The 18,340-nt window shown below is 38.5% G+C and overlaps 1 protein-coding gene and 1 long non-coding RNA gene across 5 annotated transcripts in view; both read right to left on the reverse strand.

Annotated features, from left to right (window-relative positions):
- The window catches only part of pcdh19 (protocadherin 19), an 87,511-nt gene that overhangs the window by 62,107 nt on the left and 7,064 nt on the right, over positions 1-18,340 (reverse strand). Inside the window, exon 2 of one of the 4 annotated variants that reach the window (XM_005169595.6) lies at positions 17,209-17,323. In XM_005169595.6, coding sequence (XP_005169652.2) covers positions 17,209-17,323 — 115 coding nt within the window. 4 annotated transcript variants of the gene reach the window in all.
- LOC141377577 (uncharacterized) lies at positions 5,184-9,459 on the reverse strand. Its single transcript, XR_012389941.1, has 2 exons — positions 7,069-9,459; positions 5,184-6,812 (listed from the first exon to the last, which is right to left on the reverse strand). It is a non-coding gene; the product is annotated as an uncharacterized lncRNA (long non-coding RNA).

The following is an 18,340-nucleotide window of genomic DNA, read 5'->3' on the forward strand; positions in this document are numbered from 1 at the left end:
AAAAGTTTAAAATTTTTATCAGAAAACAGTGTTGTGTAATAGTAATATTAATGCAGTACTATTCTTCTGAATTTTAAAGCACTTTGAAAAACAGATTAACTTTAAGATTAACTTTATAAGTAGGACAGATTTTTAAGTTTAAAGTAAGTCACACCATATTCATTCATTTTCTTTTTGCCTTAGTCCCTTTATTAATCAGTGATTGCCACAGCAGAATGAATCACCAACTTATCCACCATATGTTTTACACAGCGGATGCCCTTCCAGCTGCAACCCATCACTGAGAAACACTCTTATTCACACACATATACTATGGAAAATTTATCTTACCCAATTCAACTAAAGTCACACAATATTTGAGTGAGTACCTAAAATGATTTTTAGGTTAACTGTCCCTTTAAGAATTAGGCAAATGTGAATATCTAAACAGTAACCGAGATAAAAACATGTACTGCTGATTTTCCTAAGATTAGATTACATGTGACCAATGGAAAAGGGATTTACATTTAGGGAAAAAATATGAAAATGTTATTACACTGAAAACAGCTTTAAGCTTCTTGCAAAACTGTTTGCCCGATTTAGGATTTAATAGCTTGCTTTGCTTGTTTTACTCACATTACGAGATCACAGTAGTTTCCACTTGCTTCTAGATGACACATTATCACTAATAAATGGCCACATTATCTAACTGTAACCAGTTTCATATATACACTTTTTGGAAGGCATTGGGAAGTGTTGAGGGAAGCACTGATAAGCAGCTCTTATCCTTTTAAGACTGCCCCTTAATCCGACAGAGGGGAAGCTGCAGCTTTAAGAGATTTAGTCTGGATTATTGCTAGTCTTCCAAATTAAACCAAAAGTCAGCTTTCTGCGGTTGCTCATGCAAGCTACAGCCCACCACAGCACTGTGACTGGAGCATTATAATTAGAAACACTCTCTGTCTCTCTTTTTTTCCCCTATGCAGCACAGTAAACTTCACCCAGGTAACATCTCTCATCTCTGAGCGGTTGTCTGCCCACGGTCTCAAAATTCTGGCAGCCTGGTCCTTCTAGTGGATAAACCCCAGGCGCTTCTCTGAACCAGGGTGAGTTGTCTTGAACACACAACAAGGTCAAATCTGGTCTTAAGCCTTTCAAGTAATCATTACTAAGACATGAACAGATGAAAAAAAGTGTCTCTGATGTCCCCTAATCTGTCAGCCATTCTTGTCGGAGGTACATTAGCACGTCTATAAAACATGCACAGGAACGCAGGGCCATCGCTGGCAGGAATGGCTCGCTGCTAACCTGTGTTCTATCTAACGGCGAGCAATGTTTTGAAGTAACTAAATCAGCAGAGGCCATAAAATATGAAAATACCATAAAGCAAACACTGTCAGCGAGAGCCCTGAGCAACATTGTCAAGCTACCTCTGCTGCACCTTCGTATTTCAGGACGCGACATAAAAATAGACCACAATAACAATTAATCACGCTCTGTGGGGAGAAGCTAAGATCCCCTGAGAGAAAACTGTCTCTCTCCATTTGTTATATGAAACACCCAAGACATAATAAACAAGAGACCAACGGAGAATAACACCCCTCCACACACCACCCCCTCCAGCGATATTTGTGACAAAGCAACTTGTGTGTTCTTTGTAGGGGCTCTGTCGGTTCGCTTTAGGCTAACGACGTCTCAAAAAACGTTGACTCTTTAGAATGACCTGCACCCCTAAGGACAAATTAAATCTTATCGTTACAGGAGACTCATCAACCCTGTGCGATTCCAGTCTCTTGTTTGCTCACATTCTTCGTCGGTCTCTCTTTCAGAGCAGCTGTCTTGTCAGAATGTGGTTAGGGAGGCTGCAGCCCCTGCTGAGAGAGAAGCGCCCAGAAACAGAGCAGCAAATCAGAACACACCGATCTCATTCATTAACTTTGGCTCTCTGGCTGCAGGACATCAAATGCTGGACGTGACGAGAGAGTCAAAGCAAACCTACATTGTGTCTTGCTGGAGAGCGGGCTCCGAAAAAAAAAGGCCCAGCTTAAAATCGTTTCTGCATTTTCAGTTGAATCATAGACATTCAATTTCAGGAGCTTTTCACTAGCTGATGTTTATTTTGGTCTGTTGGGCTTTCAGGGGCTTTTGACTCGGCATGTCTCAGGCTTTCAGGTAAAATGAGGGGGGAGAGAAGGAGAAAAAAAAACTCAAGAAACAACAAATCGGTGAAGTGGGTCTACTGGAATCCCATTTATGCGGGAGGCTTGAGCAATCAAAATGCAAAACAGGATCAAACCTTCCCAACCTCGCCAAAAGAAAACTCTCACGGCATCTTGCAAATAACATCAACATATTTCTGACTATACTTGAACTTCGTTTCCCAAGATTCTTGATGGCTTGTGTCAAGGCTTTCATTTACTCGACCTTGTGGCTTTCTTTCTTCGAAGATAAAGTCCTACGGGTTTAGAATAAGCAAATGACAACAGAATTTACGTTTACAAGGCAACCATTCTATCCTCGTTTACTCGCCCTTTACTTGATCAGAGTTTCCTTCTCATGTTAAGCAACCACTGAATTCCATTGTAATTGTTTTTCATACTATGGAAGTCAGTGGTTTTCAGCTTTTTTCAAAAACACGATGCCACAGTCATATCACCCAGTAGCCCAAGAGCGGTTACTCACTGACGCTAAGCAGGGCTGACCCTGGTAAGTACCTAAATGGGAGAACACATGGGAAAACTAGGTTTCTGTTGAAAGTGGTGTTAGTAAGGCCAGCAGGGGGCACTCAACCTGTGGTCTGTGTGAGTACCCAGTAAAGTGAAGTTAAATACTTCTTTTGTTAATTATACGTTTTGTTAAAAAACCATTTATCTTTTCAATTTACCTGGTCCGTATTGTCTCACTAATATTGCAACTTTCAGTTGGTTGTAACAGGGACACTATACTGTCAGTTAGCGCCGTCTTTCGGATGAGACGTTAAACCGAGGTCCTGACTCTCTGTGGTCATTAAAAATATCATGGCACTCCTATAGAGTAGGGGTGGAACCTCAGTGTCCTGGCCAAATTCCCTCCATCGGCCCTTACCCATCACAGACTCCCAATCATCCCCATCCACTGAATTGGCTCTATCTGTCTTTCCATTCCACCAATAGCTGGTGTGTGGTGAGCGCACTGGTGCCATTGTCCTGTGGCTGCTGTCGCATCATCCAAGTAGATGCTGCACACTGGTGGTGGTGTAGTGAGACCCCCTCATGATTGTGAAGCGATTTGGGTGTATGGCCATACATGATAAATGCGCTATATAAGTACACACATTAAAAACAAGAAAGAAACTCATAAAAAGTTGGAACCACTTGAGAGTGAGTAAACAGTGAGTATATGTTCATATTATTTGGGTTAAGAACTTCCCCTTTAAGACAAACAAAGGAAAGCCGGAAGCGTTAGGGGCAATATTGGGATCTTTGAAAGAAAGTCGAGGGGGAATGGACGATTGCGATGATTGGAGTGGCTAAGGCCCCTGGAAGGATGAACCTGGTCATAGCCCATTAGGAAAGACGCGAGCGGGTGCTACAGCTCATTACATGCTCTGCCTCCTGTTCTATGGCTGAACAATGCACAATTATGTTGGCCTGCTGTTTTCTCAGTGCTACAGCTATACAGCGTCCTGCCTGCCAACAATCTCGCTGTTCATTAAGCCACCTCACCACACACTCAGCACACCCTGCCTACCTAGACAAATAACCTGGTTGCCAATAGACCCACAAAGGGGCTGGTTATTCTTATTCCTGTAAACTCAGTGAATGCGGAGATTAATCTCAGAAGAAATATGGTGCAATATTTTGTTCGCATTCTCCCATGAAAGACTTTTTTCCTTTTATAAAAATAAGAGAAGTAGAGGAGGGTAATAAGGGTGAATTCTTGATGTGTAATTGACTCGATACATCAGAAGTTTGTATTAGACGCAGAAAAGTGAGGCAAGTGCCGATCAATACATAAACAATTACAGTCCAGATATTAATCTTTGAAAATAAAGTCGCTAAGAAGCAATATCACACTGTCTAACCAGCTGCATGAGGGTTTTGTAAGATCGGAGATAAAAGAGCCAAACATTGTTATAGGAAACTTAGTTTCTGTCCTTTTTTATTTCTTATTTCCAATATATGCATGCAGTCCCTGACAGAGAGAGTGAATAATTTAAAATCAGAAGAAAAGTAGAAAAACAAACTCTGTTTGGCCACCTTTAAAGGTCATTCTGTGATTGCCAAAAATTTTAGCTTGGAAAGCAATATTTTTAACGGCTGTTCTTTTTGTTTGTTGTTTTAATGCCACAGGAACTTTGTATACCTTTTGTATGCAGACATCCTGCTGTCCATCTGCTATAGCTGATGCTGAATGCCAACATTTTAACGATTTAGGCGCAAAGTCTAAATCACATTGCACATTAAGCATTCGGCGCGTCCGAATCCACTTTTGCTATTTTAAGGATGGAAAAATATGATTTGCGCCCTAGAGCATGGTCTAACAGGGCTGTGCTTATTCTCTTAAAGAGTTCTGGGTGTTTTTTTGAGCATTACGTGCATAAAGCCAATCAGAGTCTCATTTCTCATGCCCTTTAAGAGTCAGTGTCACACTATGGTGGATTTGCTATTTACAAACTGAAAACAGTTAAACAGACCATCTGCAGCATGAGGATAAAAAAAAACTCCTACATTTGGCCACTTTACTTTCTCTTTACTATTACTCCTGACTTTACTTCTTTTCTTATGTGGAGTAAGGAAATGTTGGAAGACGTCATTAGCCAATGTATTTAATTTAGTTTATGAAGCGCAAAGATTTGTTTAAAACTATTTCTAAATTTAGTTCTCATTTCCAGCAAACGAATAATGATCAATAATAACGAAGTATACTCAAAAAACTTATATCCAATATATAAGTTATATTCAAACACATGTCCTATTCTTATGCCCCATATGGTGATGCATACATCTCCAAAACCCAACAGGTGGACAAATCTAAGCTTTTTTTTTTTTTTTGTAAAAACAAATATAAATATGCATATAATAATTTATACTACTAATATTAACAATATACAAATCCAAATTGTCATGAATAAACTGAAAAAGCCCCCTGAGATGAGGCATGGAGGTAGTGGTTTTAATAGTTATGTAGAAAATAATAATTTTTGTAACATTTTTATCCTTTAATTTTTATATGTAAAGAAGAAGTAACAGTAAAGCATAAAAGTGTTTGCTGTACATCCTGTGTGTATTAAGCAATGTGTAAGCGTTTCGACCTCCATAGACACTTAACTATAATGTGCTCTGTGCTGGACTTTAGACCAGCTTTTAGTTGGTCAATGTGACAGTCTATTTTAGTTTTTCAAAATAGCAATGCACCAACAATGAGCCTTTACACATCTCTTTTTTAGACCAGTGCACCCATGAGTCCACAAAGTGGTGCAAATGGATGTGCTATTTAAACGACGTGGTGTAAAACGTGAAATTTATTGTGGTGCTGGTCTGAGAATAGCAACAAGTCGCGTGATACACATCTTGTGCCTTATTACGCCAGGTGTATGATAGAGCCCATAGTGTCTGACTAAACACAACACATTGTGTTTCTTCATCTATATTAAGCGGCTTTAAAACAATCTACTTTGAAAAGCACTATAGACACACAGATGAAATAAAGAACACTTTCTGTTTATACACTTTCCACCTCTGTACTTGCGCATATTTATAGCAAGCCACTTTCATATGATTCAGACTAGAGAGTTTATACTGTAATGCAAATTACTGCATGTGAAGAAAAAACAGAGTTAAATAGATATTCAATTTCCCTAAAAGGTCTATCCATGTGCAGATCCCCTGGTAGTTTAATTGGCAAGTAGGTATAAAAATATTTGGAAGGACATCTGCTCTCATAAATCTCATAGTTTGCACATGCACATACACATACAACCCACCAGTTTGAAATGCACCCACTAGGATTTACTTGATCTGAATTCTGTTTGTTCGCACGTAACTGAATACGGCACATATTCTGCTGGTTAAAATAAGCAGGCATCGATGCCTTGTCCATTATCCCTGGCTTATAATTGAACAAATCCACTAGTATTCTGATAAAGCATGTAGAAAGTTGTCTGTTTCCCGTTCCCTGTGGCAGTGCCTTGTGTTTGAGAATGTAGGCCGACCTTTCCCATCCTATTAATTTAACCACAGGCATTTTCAGCGCTGGCAGCTAAATCTGTGTTAATGAGAGTTGAGGCTAAAAGAGAGAGAGAGAGTGAGAGAAATCATTTATAAAGTTATTTTTCTCTCTTGTGGGTTCTCAACTGTATCTGTATCTGGCCAGCAACTTTTCCATCAGAAGTCCCTTTTCACAGGTTTCATCTTCGTCGCCCTGATCTAAGCGATATCACACATTAAGTGTTACTTTGAAAGAGTGTGAAAAAAACGCTGTTCTTCTCCAACTTTTAATTATTTATTTTATAAAAAGGGATTTCAAAGTAAACGTACAATAAGAATTACAAACATAAAGATCTGCTGCTCGATACGTTCAGTCAGCTCAATTAAATCAATGCTTTTGTAACCCAGTGCTTCCCACACATAGACTTTATATGGGTGGGCTGCCCAGATATAATAATGGCCACCCAAGTATATTTAGTGACACTTTTTTTATATAATGATCATCCTTTTGCCTTTTTTTGGCATCTACCCATATATAACCAAACTTTAGTGATCTATTAAGTTATGGAAATCTCTCTTTTACTTGTTTTGGTCTGTGTGCTCGTCTGTCAACTGTCAACACTCCCACAGACACTTCCACATGATCTGCTGACCCACAGAGATGCAATTTTTCGACTTTCTTGGGGTTTTTAAATCTCTTGAAATATCTGGGATTTGGTGTTTGCTTTCGCTTTCTAAAGCTGTCATTAATCATATGCATTTTTGCATTACATTTTTACTTAACTACTTTTGCTTGGCTTCTCAGCTGACTGCGCGTGCACAGTCATGAGAGAAACATAAAATAATCAACTCCTTGATCTAAATGACTCCAGAAAAACCTTACTATATACTCGGAGAGGACGAAATGACTGGTCTAAGCTGGCTGAAAAAATATATGTACACCATTAGTGAGGATTAATCAATACATTTGCCTCATTTAAATAATCTACACATTTTGATCGAGTAATTATTAATTTTTTTAGAGATATTGTCTGTTTTTATTCCTTTTTCTGTCATTTAGTGAAGTTTCCCAAACTAATTTCGAGAGGAGCACGTGATATGATCGATTACAGCTGATCCTTTTTGCTAATCATTAGCTAGCCTATCAGACCATTCCAAAACTACTATCAATATCCTGCCTGAACTTCATTCCCTATCTTCATTTTTAAACCCCTCTGCTCTATCCTTCTCTTTTCCCTCCTCCTCAATTCTATGATCAGGTGACATGGTGGCTCATTGGCTGGTGCTGCTGCCTCGCAGCGGGAGGCCCAATGGTTCAAGCTCTAATTGAGCCAGTAGGTACTCTCTGCATGGAGTTTGCATGTTCTCCCCGTGTTCACGTGGGTTTTTCCCGGACAATACAGTTTGCTTCCACAGTCTAAAAACATGTACATGGGAATTATAATAACAGTCACAAGCACTGAACGCATGTATACTGAATCAATTAGAACCACCATATTAGCCAAAGTATAAGTAAAAAACGAACCCTGAGCTCTCGAGAAACACCTGATCTCGTATCCCTCCCTAATGCTCATTGACCAGGCAGGAACCTTGGGCTCATTTATCTCAGAGCTCAGGGTTCTCACCCGGGACAGCATGACAAATCTGCTATCATAGTAGAGCATTATCTAATTGTAAACTCCTAAATATCTCATTTGCTGTATATTTTATGAATTTGATGATGTTAAGATATTAGGTTATATTATATACATATCTAAAATGCTACGGCATTCAAGTTTACTTTAAACTTGAAAGAGATTTGACCTGTCAGTGTGTGCACATGGCTCTCAAATAGCAAAGTAGGAGAAGTAGCAAAGTAAGCAAAGTAAGCAAATAGCAAAGTAAGAGAAATAGTGGATGTCTTTTCTTTAAACCATTGAAAAGATACAGTGTATAACGGTGTCATAATAAATACAATTATTGTTAAAAATTAATTTATGTTTTGTTTGTCGCATATAGTTAACTATTTATGTGATCTGGGTAAATGGAGTGTGTCAATCCCACTACCACCGCAAGCATATTTCAAACCTCTAAGAAGCTCTCCTGTAACTATTCAAAATGTATTTAACTAATATATTTAGCATTGTGACGTTTAAAAAAAAAATGAATGACAGCTCCATTCTTTTTACAAAATGCATTTCTTTCTTTCTTTTCTTCTTTCTTTCTTTCTTTCTTTTTCTTTCTTTCTTTTTCTTTCATTTTTGCTTTTTTTAACTTCTAGTAAATTATGTGTTTTCATAAGTATGCATAATTATGACTTGTTTAAAAATGACTGATACATTTTGAATGCAATAATTTAGCTTAGAATCCCTAAATACATTGAAATGTTTGAGATCCTAAAGTACACTTTAGCTTTTTGTACTGCACCAGAATGCATCAGAACCGTATTTAGCAGAAAAAAATGCTATTTGTCCTGCATTTTTTTTCTGCATGTGTGCAAAATCTAGAGTGATTTTCTCTTTTCTTTCTTTCTTTCTTTCTTTCTTTCTTTCTTTCTTTATTACTTCTTTCTTCTTTCCTTCCTTCCTTCCTTCCTTTTATTTTTGGACTGACTTATAATTCAACAATCCAGCTTAAGAGCGACCATCAAATGAGAGCTGAGCTTTTTCAACGTGCTTATGTCAGCTCATGACTGCAGTCACAAAGATAGCATTATGGTTTTTTTCTCATTCCAGATGAGGATATGAATGCCTCATCTGCAGACTACAGGAAACGGTTTAAAGAGAATGAGTTTGCTTGACTGTATTGCATTAATAAAATCTCACTTGAACGCCTGAACATTCACACTATAATGGACTATGGCCCTTTTATTAGATCCAGAATGTTCCTGTTAGTCGGCGACTCTTGAAGGCAGAATGTCAGTAGAGTCTGTGGCTTACAAATATAACCTTCTTTTGAAAACTCCCATCTTCATCTGCCAGAATCCAATCAGAACGCATCGCAGGGTACTTGAGATAAGGCGCATCTCTCACTTCCTTATCCTCTTTCTTCCTGCTCTATCTGTCGTACTGTCTATTCTGCTCGTTGGCACATAACATAAAAAGAACTAACGGGAAAGCACTAGTTGATAAAAATATTTCAACTTTAGGTGTAGCTGGCAGTCTGTGTTGTTGTTTTTTTTCCTGCACTTCTTTCTTTTGGTTCCTTCACTCTGTTTATTAATTCCCCACCTAATTGAAAGTGGCTAAATCCGAGTTCTTCATCAGAGTAGCCCAGTTCAGTGAAGCCTTTCTGAAAGCCCTTCAGGGAGGCAGCATGCTGTGGCCTTTACCTTATCGTGTATGGGATTTAGAATGATTAATTGGCTTAGTCTGATGAAAGTCAGAGAAACACAAAACCCCAGCGGTTCCGTGAAGTCAAAACATTTTCAAAACCCTGACCTGAAAGGTGAAACAAATGGTTCTTAAAAAGCCATTTTGTGTAACAAAACAACCAAATGACGGATAACAAATTAAAATCTTTATGCAAGGTTTCAGGACTGCAGGGCTATTGGAAACAAGCAAACATGGGGGGATGGTAATTGCAATTAGTAGTATGCAAACATCAGATAGCTCTGGTAATTCAGAGGGCTTGGCAAACAAAAGTTCTCCAACAAAGGTTTAACTACATCACTATTTGCTAATGCATTCACTTTTTGAGAAGATAAAAACTAAGGCCTCGTTTACACTAATACATTTTAGTTTTAAAGTGCATAAGTTTTTCTATGGTTACGCCTTCCATCCACACTATCCCAGAGTTTTCAAGCCCTGACAACGGAGCGTTTTGGAATGAAGAGGTTGTTTTTATTTTAAAGCTGTTGCATGTCAGTGTGGATGGGGGAAAACAGAGATATCTGAAAATAAAGGCGTGGCTGCTGATCTGATTGGGGCTTTTTCCTCAATATTAAGTAGCCTACAAAAGTCTTACATCCTTTCTTTAAGTTCAGACTTCACAAGACTGATATTTAAAACAAATTCCCGAGGACATGTCGAGTAAATCTTCAAAGGGAACAGTGTACATTATAAAGTCATTCGCATCTGGCTACGTTGTTTCACAATCTTTACCATAAAATAAAAACATGATATAAGGAACTGCCTATTTTTATTTTGAAATTAACAGACACAAAAAATGTTGAGGCATCGTGTAGCTGCATATTTATATGACTGTCATCTTCACTGTAAGCATACTTATAATAAAACGGATCCTATAACATAATTGCCTCCTTTCATTTTCAATGAAAAATACGAAACATACCCTTTTTTTGCTGAATATCAGTTTAAATAATCAATTATGGCTCTTATAAAAGTATATTGTACAGTAAGTTTATACAATATAGGGAATAAAGGCAAGCAATTAGTCTAATAAGCTGAATCAGTGTATGTGGTTGCATAAATTAATATTACAACTTATCTTTGTGCTCAGCCAAAATGCATTACCTGAGAACAAGTGATAGAAGACCAAAGAGTCATTATATATAGACAAGATGAATTAAATATCCTGTTTAACATTTATAATGAGATGAAATCCAGCAGAAGATCCATGGTAAACTGTCCGACCACCACTGCTCTCATCTTGGGAGCTGTGCTCAAAGCACCCGCTGACTGCCTGGAGCTCAGACATGCACATCGGCCGCAGCGAATGCTAGAATGTGTGTGGTTACCTGATGTGTGTTTTCAGTTGTATAGTGTGGGTGGAGAGCTGTGCAGAAACGCTAGATGAAACGTCAGGGTGTAGAACTAAATGTTTCTAAAATGCCGTTTTAAACAAAAACGTATGAGTGCAAATGGGGGCCTAAGCATGAGACGGTCCTAATTGGTTAATACGATTGACAGCAGATGAGACGATGTTTATTATGTTTACAAGGCATTGTACACTTAAAATGAGATGGAAAGAGCGTCTCAAGCAGAGAAGCCTTATTGTGAAGCTGTGTGTCCATGCTGGATATGCTACTGATTAGTTTGACACCCTGGAGAATAGGGCTAACATAACATCAATACTAAGGGAACATATAGCTTTGCTTCATTCTAATGAAAGACAGCTCTCATGTTTTCTTGTCAGTGTGATACATATGAGATTAAGTAAATGTACATATCCTTCCTGACAGGCTGCTCTTAAATATTAAACTGTATCTAAGTACCATATGCTAGCAGTGGGATTTATGAGCTAATTCCTTCGGTAACAGAATGCTAGCATCTGGATGAACAGTACTTAAATGATCGTTCCAAAGCCAGAGATATAGCTTTCTCTGACAGAAAATACAGCTAGGCCACACAAGAACAACAAAAAAAGATATTGAGTTTTCTTTTAATGCTCTCCATAAAACATTTATCTTTTCTAGAGAACTACAGCACGTAGAGTAGCAGGATGCTTTCTTATAGTGCTAACGCAAAGCAGATCAATACTTGGTAAAAATGTACCCTATTATCAAACTCACAGGTGGAGCAAAGCCTCGTAATAGTTAAAGCTTACGGCTTACGCTGCAAGTATCACTACTGATTTTGTATAATTGACGAGAAAGCCACATCTTTACTGTGGCCTGATTCTTATTTTGAAGACGACCACATAAAGGTTAACTACAGCTTTCTGAAAACAATGTGCCTGAATCCTTAGAGAACCAGAGCACCACAGAACCGTCTCAAGAGAGTAAGTATCATAAACACAGAGCTTACCTGGAGCCCTAAGATACAAATGACTGTTATTGCTATAGGTCAGAATATATATGAAGAGTTCAGATGCAAAAACCGCCTGAAATTGTCCTCTAAAATTTCCCCATGATTATGTTTAGTTATTTTACTTTAAAGGCAATAAAAAATAACCTATTATTTGTGTAAAAGAGGCCAGCTAGTGAAGTGCTATGCAACAGACTCCCCTGCAAAGAATTGCCAGTTTGATCACAGCTCAGACCAGTTTGGGTGCTGTAGGACCGGTGGGTAACATGTGGGGGCTCGTCCGGGATGGGAGAGAAGTTTGTAACAAAGACCAGCTAACGAAGTGCTATGCAAATGACTCCCATGCAAAGAATCACTGGTTCGATCCTAGCTCAGACCAGTTTGAGTGCAGTAGGACCTGTGAGTTACACGTGAGAGCTCATCCGGGATGGAAGTGAAGTTTGTAAACTTCACTTCTCTGATCTCCAAAGGTGCTCTAGAGGATGCTGGAGGCCATGGTCTTTAGCCTCCTTGATAGAGCAACCGACTCTTATGCAAAGAATCGCCTGTTCGATTCCAGCTTAGACTGGGTTGGGCACAACAGGACTGGTGGGTTACATTTTCACTAAGGGTAAACTTACTGAAACTACACACAACAGTCTGAGAAAAAAATGGTAATTTAAGATTATTTAGCACTTTTTTTTGCATGTAAACTTTTCCTGTTTTGCTTCATTATCTGCATATTACTGACGATGCAACATTTTTATTCTTACTAAAGTTATTGGAAACATCAAAGCAATGCTTTATATTACATTATAAATCATGCATGCTAGCAAATTGCATTTGATTACAACAAAAAGAGTCTTGACCTATATCTACATTAGCATTTAAAAAATAAAAAAACTACACATATTTCTTCTCTTTCATGGCTTATTAGCAGTAATACATTTATCAAATATTTATTTAATCATATTTAATTAAACACAGACTAAGGCAATGTGTCTCTCTTCATTATTTGGGTATTTAAGAATGAGTCAATTAACTGTGTATGTACTTTTTTTTGGGCCAGGAGAGGCCTCAAAGACCTTCCTGAATAATTGATTTAGTTTTTTAACTTCCGTCCTGTACTTTTTGTACCAATTCTTAAACCCTATATTGAACATTTGATCATATAACAAGCTATTTTGGAGTCTATTATTACATTTCACATTTCTTAGTCACCTTGGATTAAAAAAAAGTGTGCTAAATGAATAAATACAAACTAGGGCTACACCATATTGGAAAAAATCTGACATATATTTTGTTTTGCTGCGATATATGTCGCAATATGAATATAATTACAGCAGATGATTTGAATAGCTCGATTTGGAAAGACCAATTTGGAATAGATCGATTTGGTTTGCGACCCCTGGGGTGATTATGTTATATTAAATATGGTGTCAGATGTAGCACAATGATTTTATGACACCAGGTTAAACTTTCGGACACCTTTACGGCACTCAAGTATATTAAAAATGAATACAGGCCATGTCTAAATATGGAGGATGAGCTCAAAGATTACACCATTGATGGAGCAACATGCAGGATTTGTATATTTATACCCTCCTCAGAGGTTAGTGGGGGTCGCGAGTCGCCGTTATGCTTGTTTTGGGAGGTCGTGGGCTGAAAAGATTGGATCAGATTAGACTTATTATCAATAAACCAGCAGTGTATACTTTTAAATAAAATTACGCAATATTTATTCCCTTAGAGAAGAAGAAAAAACTTGGCATAGCACTCTTCCGAGCATACATTTTCAGAGTATAAGCTCCAACTGGGACTGTAAAGTAAACAAACAAATCACATCCCAAAATCATGTTTGAATCACGAAAACACTGTAAAACAGCTCTCAGGCCTTGATATTTCAGGACAAAGAGATGCACGGTTAATCACAATCATGTACCAACCGGCGTGTCCTCGGCAGACCTCAGGAAAAACCCTGACTTGTAGAGTCAAACGCTTCCAAGCCTAGACTGGTAATGCGTGAAAGAGCTATTATCGGTCATTTCACAGCTGCAATGTTTGATTGTGCCCCACATAAACGGATGCGTAATTACACTGACAACATCCTTCATATACAGCATGCTGAACGGGGAGCCCACTGTATTTTGTATGTCACGCTGAAGGCGAAAGGGATATTTGTGAATGTATTCAGTCCATATATAGCCTTATATGCAGAAAAGAGATGTTTGTCAATGTCAGGTGGAGCGCCGCGCATGATGAAGCCGGCATACAAATAAACCCGCACCTTTATCAGGCCAATCGCTAGCCTATACGAAATTGGAAAATGTGCAGACATTAAGATGCATATACACAATCTCTCCCTCTCTCCTAATGCTGCTGTGAAACAACAAAGCTTTGCATTAGACTTCATTGTACTATCACGCTCAATCTACAGGCTTATTCAGCCCACACCGCCCCCTTCCTTAATTCCTTGTCTTTTCATCAGCTGAGAAAAATAGATGTTCTTTAATCCTGCTGCTTAGGTAGTTTTATTAAAGGATTATGCTACCATGCCTAGCTACTACATTTGCTGTTACGCTCTGTAAATCCTTTGTCCAGTCTGCGTGCAGCTTTACCTCAGTGTAGTCTGACCTACAGGATCATGGTACCTCTGTCAGTATATTCCTCCATTCAACCTTGGTCGGATTTTAAATATGATCAGTATGGCTGGTGACTGCTTCGATTATATTAGTGTTATAATAACCGTGATTCATTGATTTCCACCGGCTTTGCAAACAATGAAGAGTGTCAAATCAGCTAATCAATGGATTGGTGCAAATCTAATTACTCATTTTGCCAGCTGTGAAACTTCTCATGTGTGTTCAGTCTGTTTGTGTGTCATCTGACTATATAAACAGCCGTACTACAATAAATATGGACAAAAATATGGACACTACAATATACAGCTGAGAATCAGTATAACAAAGCAAGCTTTTTTATTCATTTAATAAACTGTCCCAGAGGTAATAGTACTATAGTAAATACAACAACAGTTTGAACTATACTATAGTATAGTGCTTCAATTATTATCTTGTGTTGATTATATCAGGCCATTCGAATGTTTTCACTCGATTGAATGGGTGTTATCAGCTGATAGATATAGGCAAGTAGGGGCGTTCTGCATGTACTGGTAGGCTCAGAATGCTATAATCATCCATCCACATGGTTAATCAGCTATAGATCCCAGCTGCGGCCTAAAGTGAATGAGAATTATTCATATTATTTATTAAATTTCCCATTAATTGTATTGAATTAACATCTAACCCTACCCTAACCTTAAACCCAACCATCTCAGTAATGTAAAAACAGATCTGGATCTGGAGTCTTCTCTATTAGTATAGCTGATTAACCATGAGGATGGATGATAACAGCCTTCTAAGTCTACCAGTAGGCAGAGAAGGCCCCTACTGTCCCATATCTATCAGCTGATAACCACTATTAACACCCAATTAATCAAGTGATAACATACGAATCGGATGACTATATAGTTGCTATGATAACGCAACAACTATAATAATATAAACAAATTAAACAGTACACTAGTTTTCTACAAATATAAGGTGTATTATTCTACAATGCAAGTTTGCTGTAGTAGAAGCTAAAATGAATGAAGGTATTTAGGATAGTTTATCAGTTCATTACGGTTAAAACTACAGTGAAATGTAGCATTCATTAAGAAGTGTTATCCTATTATATATACAGAATAATACACTTTATTATAGGGTTGTACAAAAACACTATTATTTTATATAAATTACTATAGTATATTTTTTTAAATGGGGTATAAGATGTTAGCATATTTCTCAAATGACAAACTCTGCTTGAATCTTTTGTAACAGTTTTCTATGAGTCTCTCAGTTGTCCTCTGTGCGATAAAACTGTATTTTAATACCATGTAGTCACTCGTGTGCAGAAGATTCCAGAAAGCCAAAAACTTTGCAGTAGCTAGTGGTTTTTAATTTTCAGAGGGCAGCTTCCTATTCAGGAGAAATCATGGACTCATACACAACTGTCAAAAACATTCAAACATTAATTTGTGTTAGCTTGACTCTATTATTTCATTATTTTACTTGTGAAATATGTGTAAATATTTGCAATTTGAGAGCCTAATCGGGACAGTACTAAATAAGCAACAACATAAATACAATTTAAATAATCTTTCTTATTTTAATAAAAGCTAAATATGATAAATATTCTCTTGCAAATGCAAGCTTGTTTTCACTACAAAATAAAAAGTTATTGTTATTTTACTTAATTCTGACTTTATTTCTCATAATTCTGAGTTTCTATCTTAAAATTCTGACCTTTTTATCTGAGATGCGAGAAACTCTTTTAAATGTGCAATATAAATGTTTATTCTGTGGAAAAAACAAGCACTGATACTTACAGAGTCTAAAAAAATGTTTGTCATTAAAGACGCACTTTAGAAAGTGTATATGATGGTTAATTGAGTTGTCATTGCATTGCCTTTGAGGTCTTCATGCAACCTGACTGGATGCTGTGATTGATTACGTCATAGTTTATTTCTCTGTTATTACAACCATGCCTGCTTATCCATAACCATATTTCAAACACGCAACCTTTGTAATCGAATGCCACCATAAGTAACTGAATGCCACCCATGGACAAGAAGAAGTTAGGAGCAAATCATTGTTTCCGCAATGATTGTTCTTAATGGTTGCACCTGAAATTACACGCAGTGCTGCCGATTAGCCAGGTCAGTGCATTTGGCAGATGTTCAGGCTACAACTCTTTTGCTCAGCGTGAAAAAGAGAGAGCAGAAACAGAGGTGGCCAAATAATCCACTTTGGCAACTGTCCAATGACTGCTTGCTCACTTTTTTATTATTACCACACTCAGGAATCCAACACCGACAATAAATGCATGTAAACACGGATGCAAGCCTAGTAAAAAGAAACCAATTTCCAAGAACCATTCTCCTGTCTCTCAATGGAAAAACAACAACAAAGCACATAGACTGTAGTAACTGCTAGCTCTCAGTAACCAAATGTAGCCTCTTTTTTTAACGTCTAGGTTGCGACGGATCTCCCTCGACCCCACCCTCCCTTGTTGTTAGCCGTGGCAGGCTGAAGGATGGAGCAGACTGGAGCAAATCTCACCTCAGGCAGCGGCATGCCGTTGATGATGAGGTCAGGCTGCTGAGGGCCCTGCCCTGTGAAGGTGTGGTGGTAGCCATGGTTGGGTGCAGCATTCCTGGAGTTCTGGTTCTCCACGTTGAGGAAGGTGCTCTCGGAGCGCCTGCAGCCCAGCGGCAGAGTCTGCTGGTGGTAGTCGAAGTAGTTGAGCGAAGAGGTGAGAGACGAGCAACTCACCACATTCATCTTGTCCGTCTCCTCCACGTCCCGCGGCACCAGCCGGATGTCATTCTTGCTCAGCTTCTTCTTCTTGCTGGACTTCTTCTGGTTGCCGTAGGAGTACTCCGCCACCCTGCGCAGGTACAAGAAACTGAACAGACTCAATAAAGCAATGCTCTGCCTTCCTCACTGCACGCACAGCCAGTGCCAGGTCTTCGCCTGGCTCGGGCTGAGGTGCCAGACCCATATTCATTGGCGGCACGAGAGAGAGCGTAGCCACATTCGAGCAACCTCCGGCCGCCAATGGAGCCGACATCCCTCATTTGTTTGCATTTTCATGCTCGGCGATTTGACTTGTTACAAACATACATACACAATGCAAACATGCCAAACCACAGAAGCACACACGGCGACAAATGACACTGAGCATCATTGTGAGTGTAAGCGTTTATATGCAAAGTTAAGCTGCTGTTTGTCTACTTTTTCGCTTGTGTTACAAACACGCCTGCTGGCACGTGGGTTGTGAATTTCAATTCTGTGAGCTACGCTCTGTGGCTACCGCTAACTTGATTTGAGGGCTTTGATTGTAATCACAGTAAATGAGAAACTTTGAGATCTTGCCCTGAAGGATGCTTAAGTTGGAAATCTAAACATAAACTAATCTGGAGAGTTGAGTATTTGTCTGGGCTTATCCCCCCTCTCTCTTTTTTTCACTGCATCTTATAACCCTGAAACAATTTTACAAGTATTTATTTTTATGTGCTCCGAAGGGCACACATTCGTTGCAAAGTACGGCTTTAGCTTAATGGTACTGTCGCTTCACCTGCATAACACAAAGCTCCTCTTTCTGTGCTTTTCATTTGGATTCAGCTTGTGTCTCCCTGCTCCTTACTTTTTTGTGGCTCGAAAAAAAATGATAACGGTGCAGGACCTTATCTTTTTAGGAGGCATCTAAAAGCATTTTTTCTTCTATGCGACTGAAAGCACAGAAAAAGTTAGGCAGTCTGAGGCATGCTTAATAGCTGGTCGAAAAATATACTATTCTTGTCATTCTAGTCAATGGAATAGTGAGCTTTTTGTCTTTCGTTAAAGAAAAAGTATCACAGAAATATGCAAAGAGATACAGTTGAATACAGAATGTTAGCCCCCC

This window comes from Danio rerio, chromosome 14 (assembly GCF_049306965.1).
Source record: "Danio rerio strain Tuebingen ecotype United States chromosome 14, GRCz12tu, whole genome shotgun sequence".
In the NCBI taxonomy this organism is placed as follows: Eukaryota; Metazoa; Chordata; class Actinopteri; order Cypriniformes; family Danionidae; genus Danio; species Danio rerio.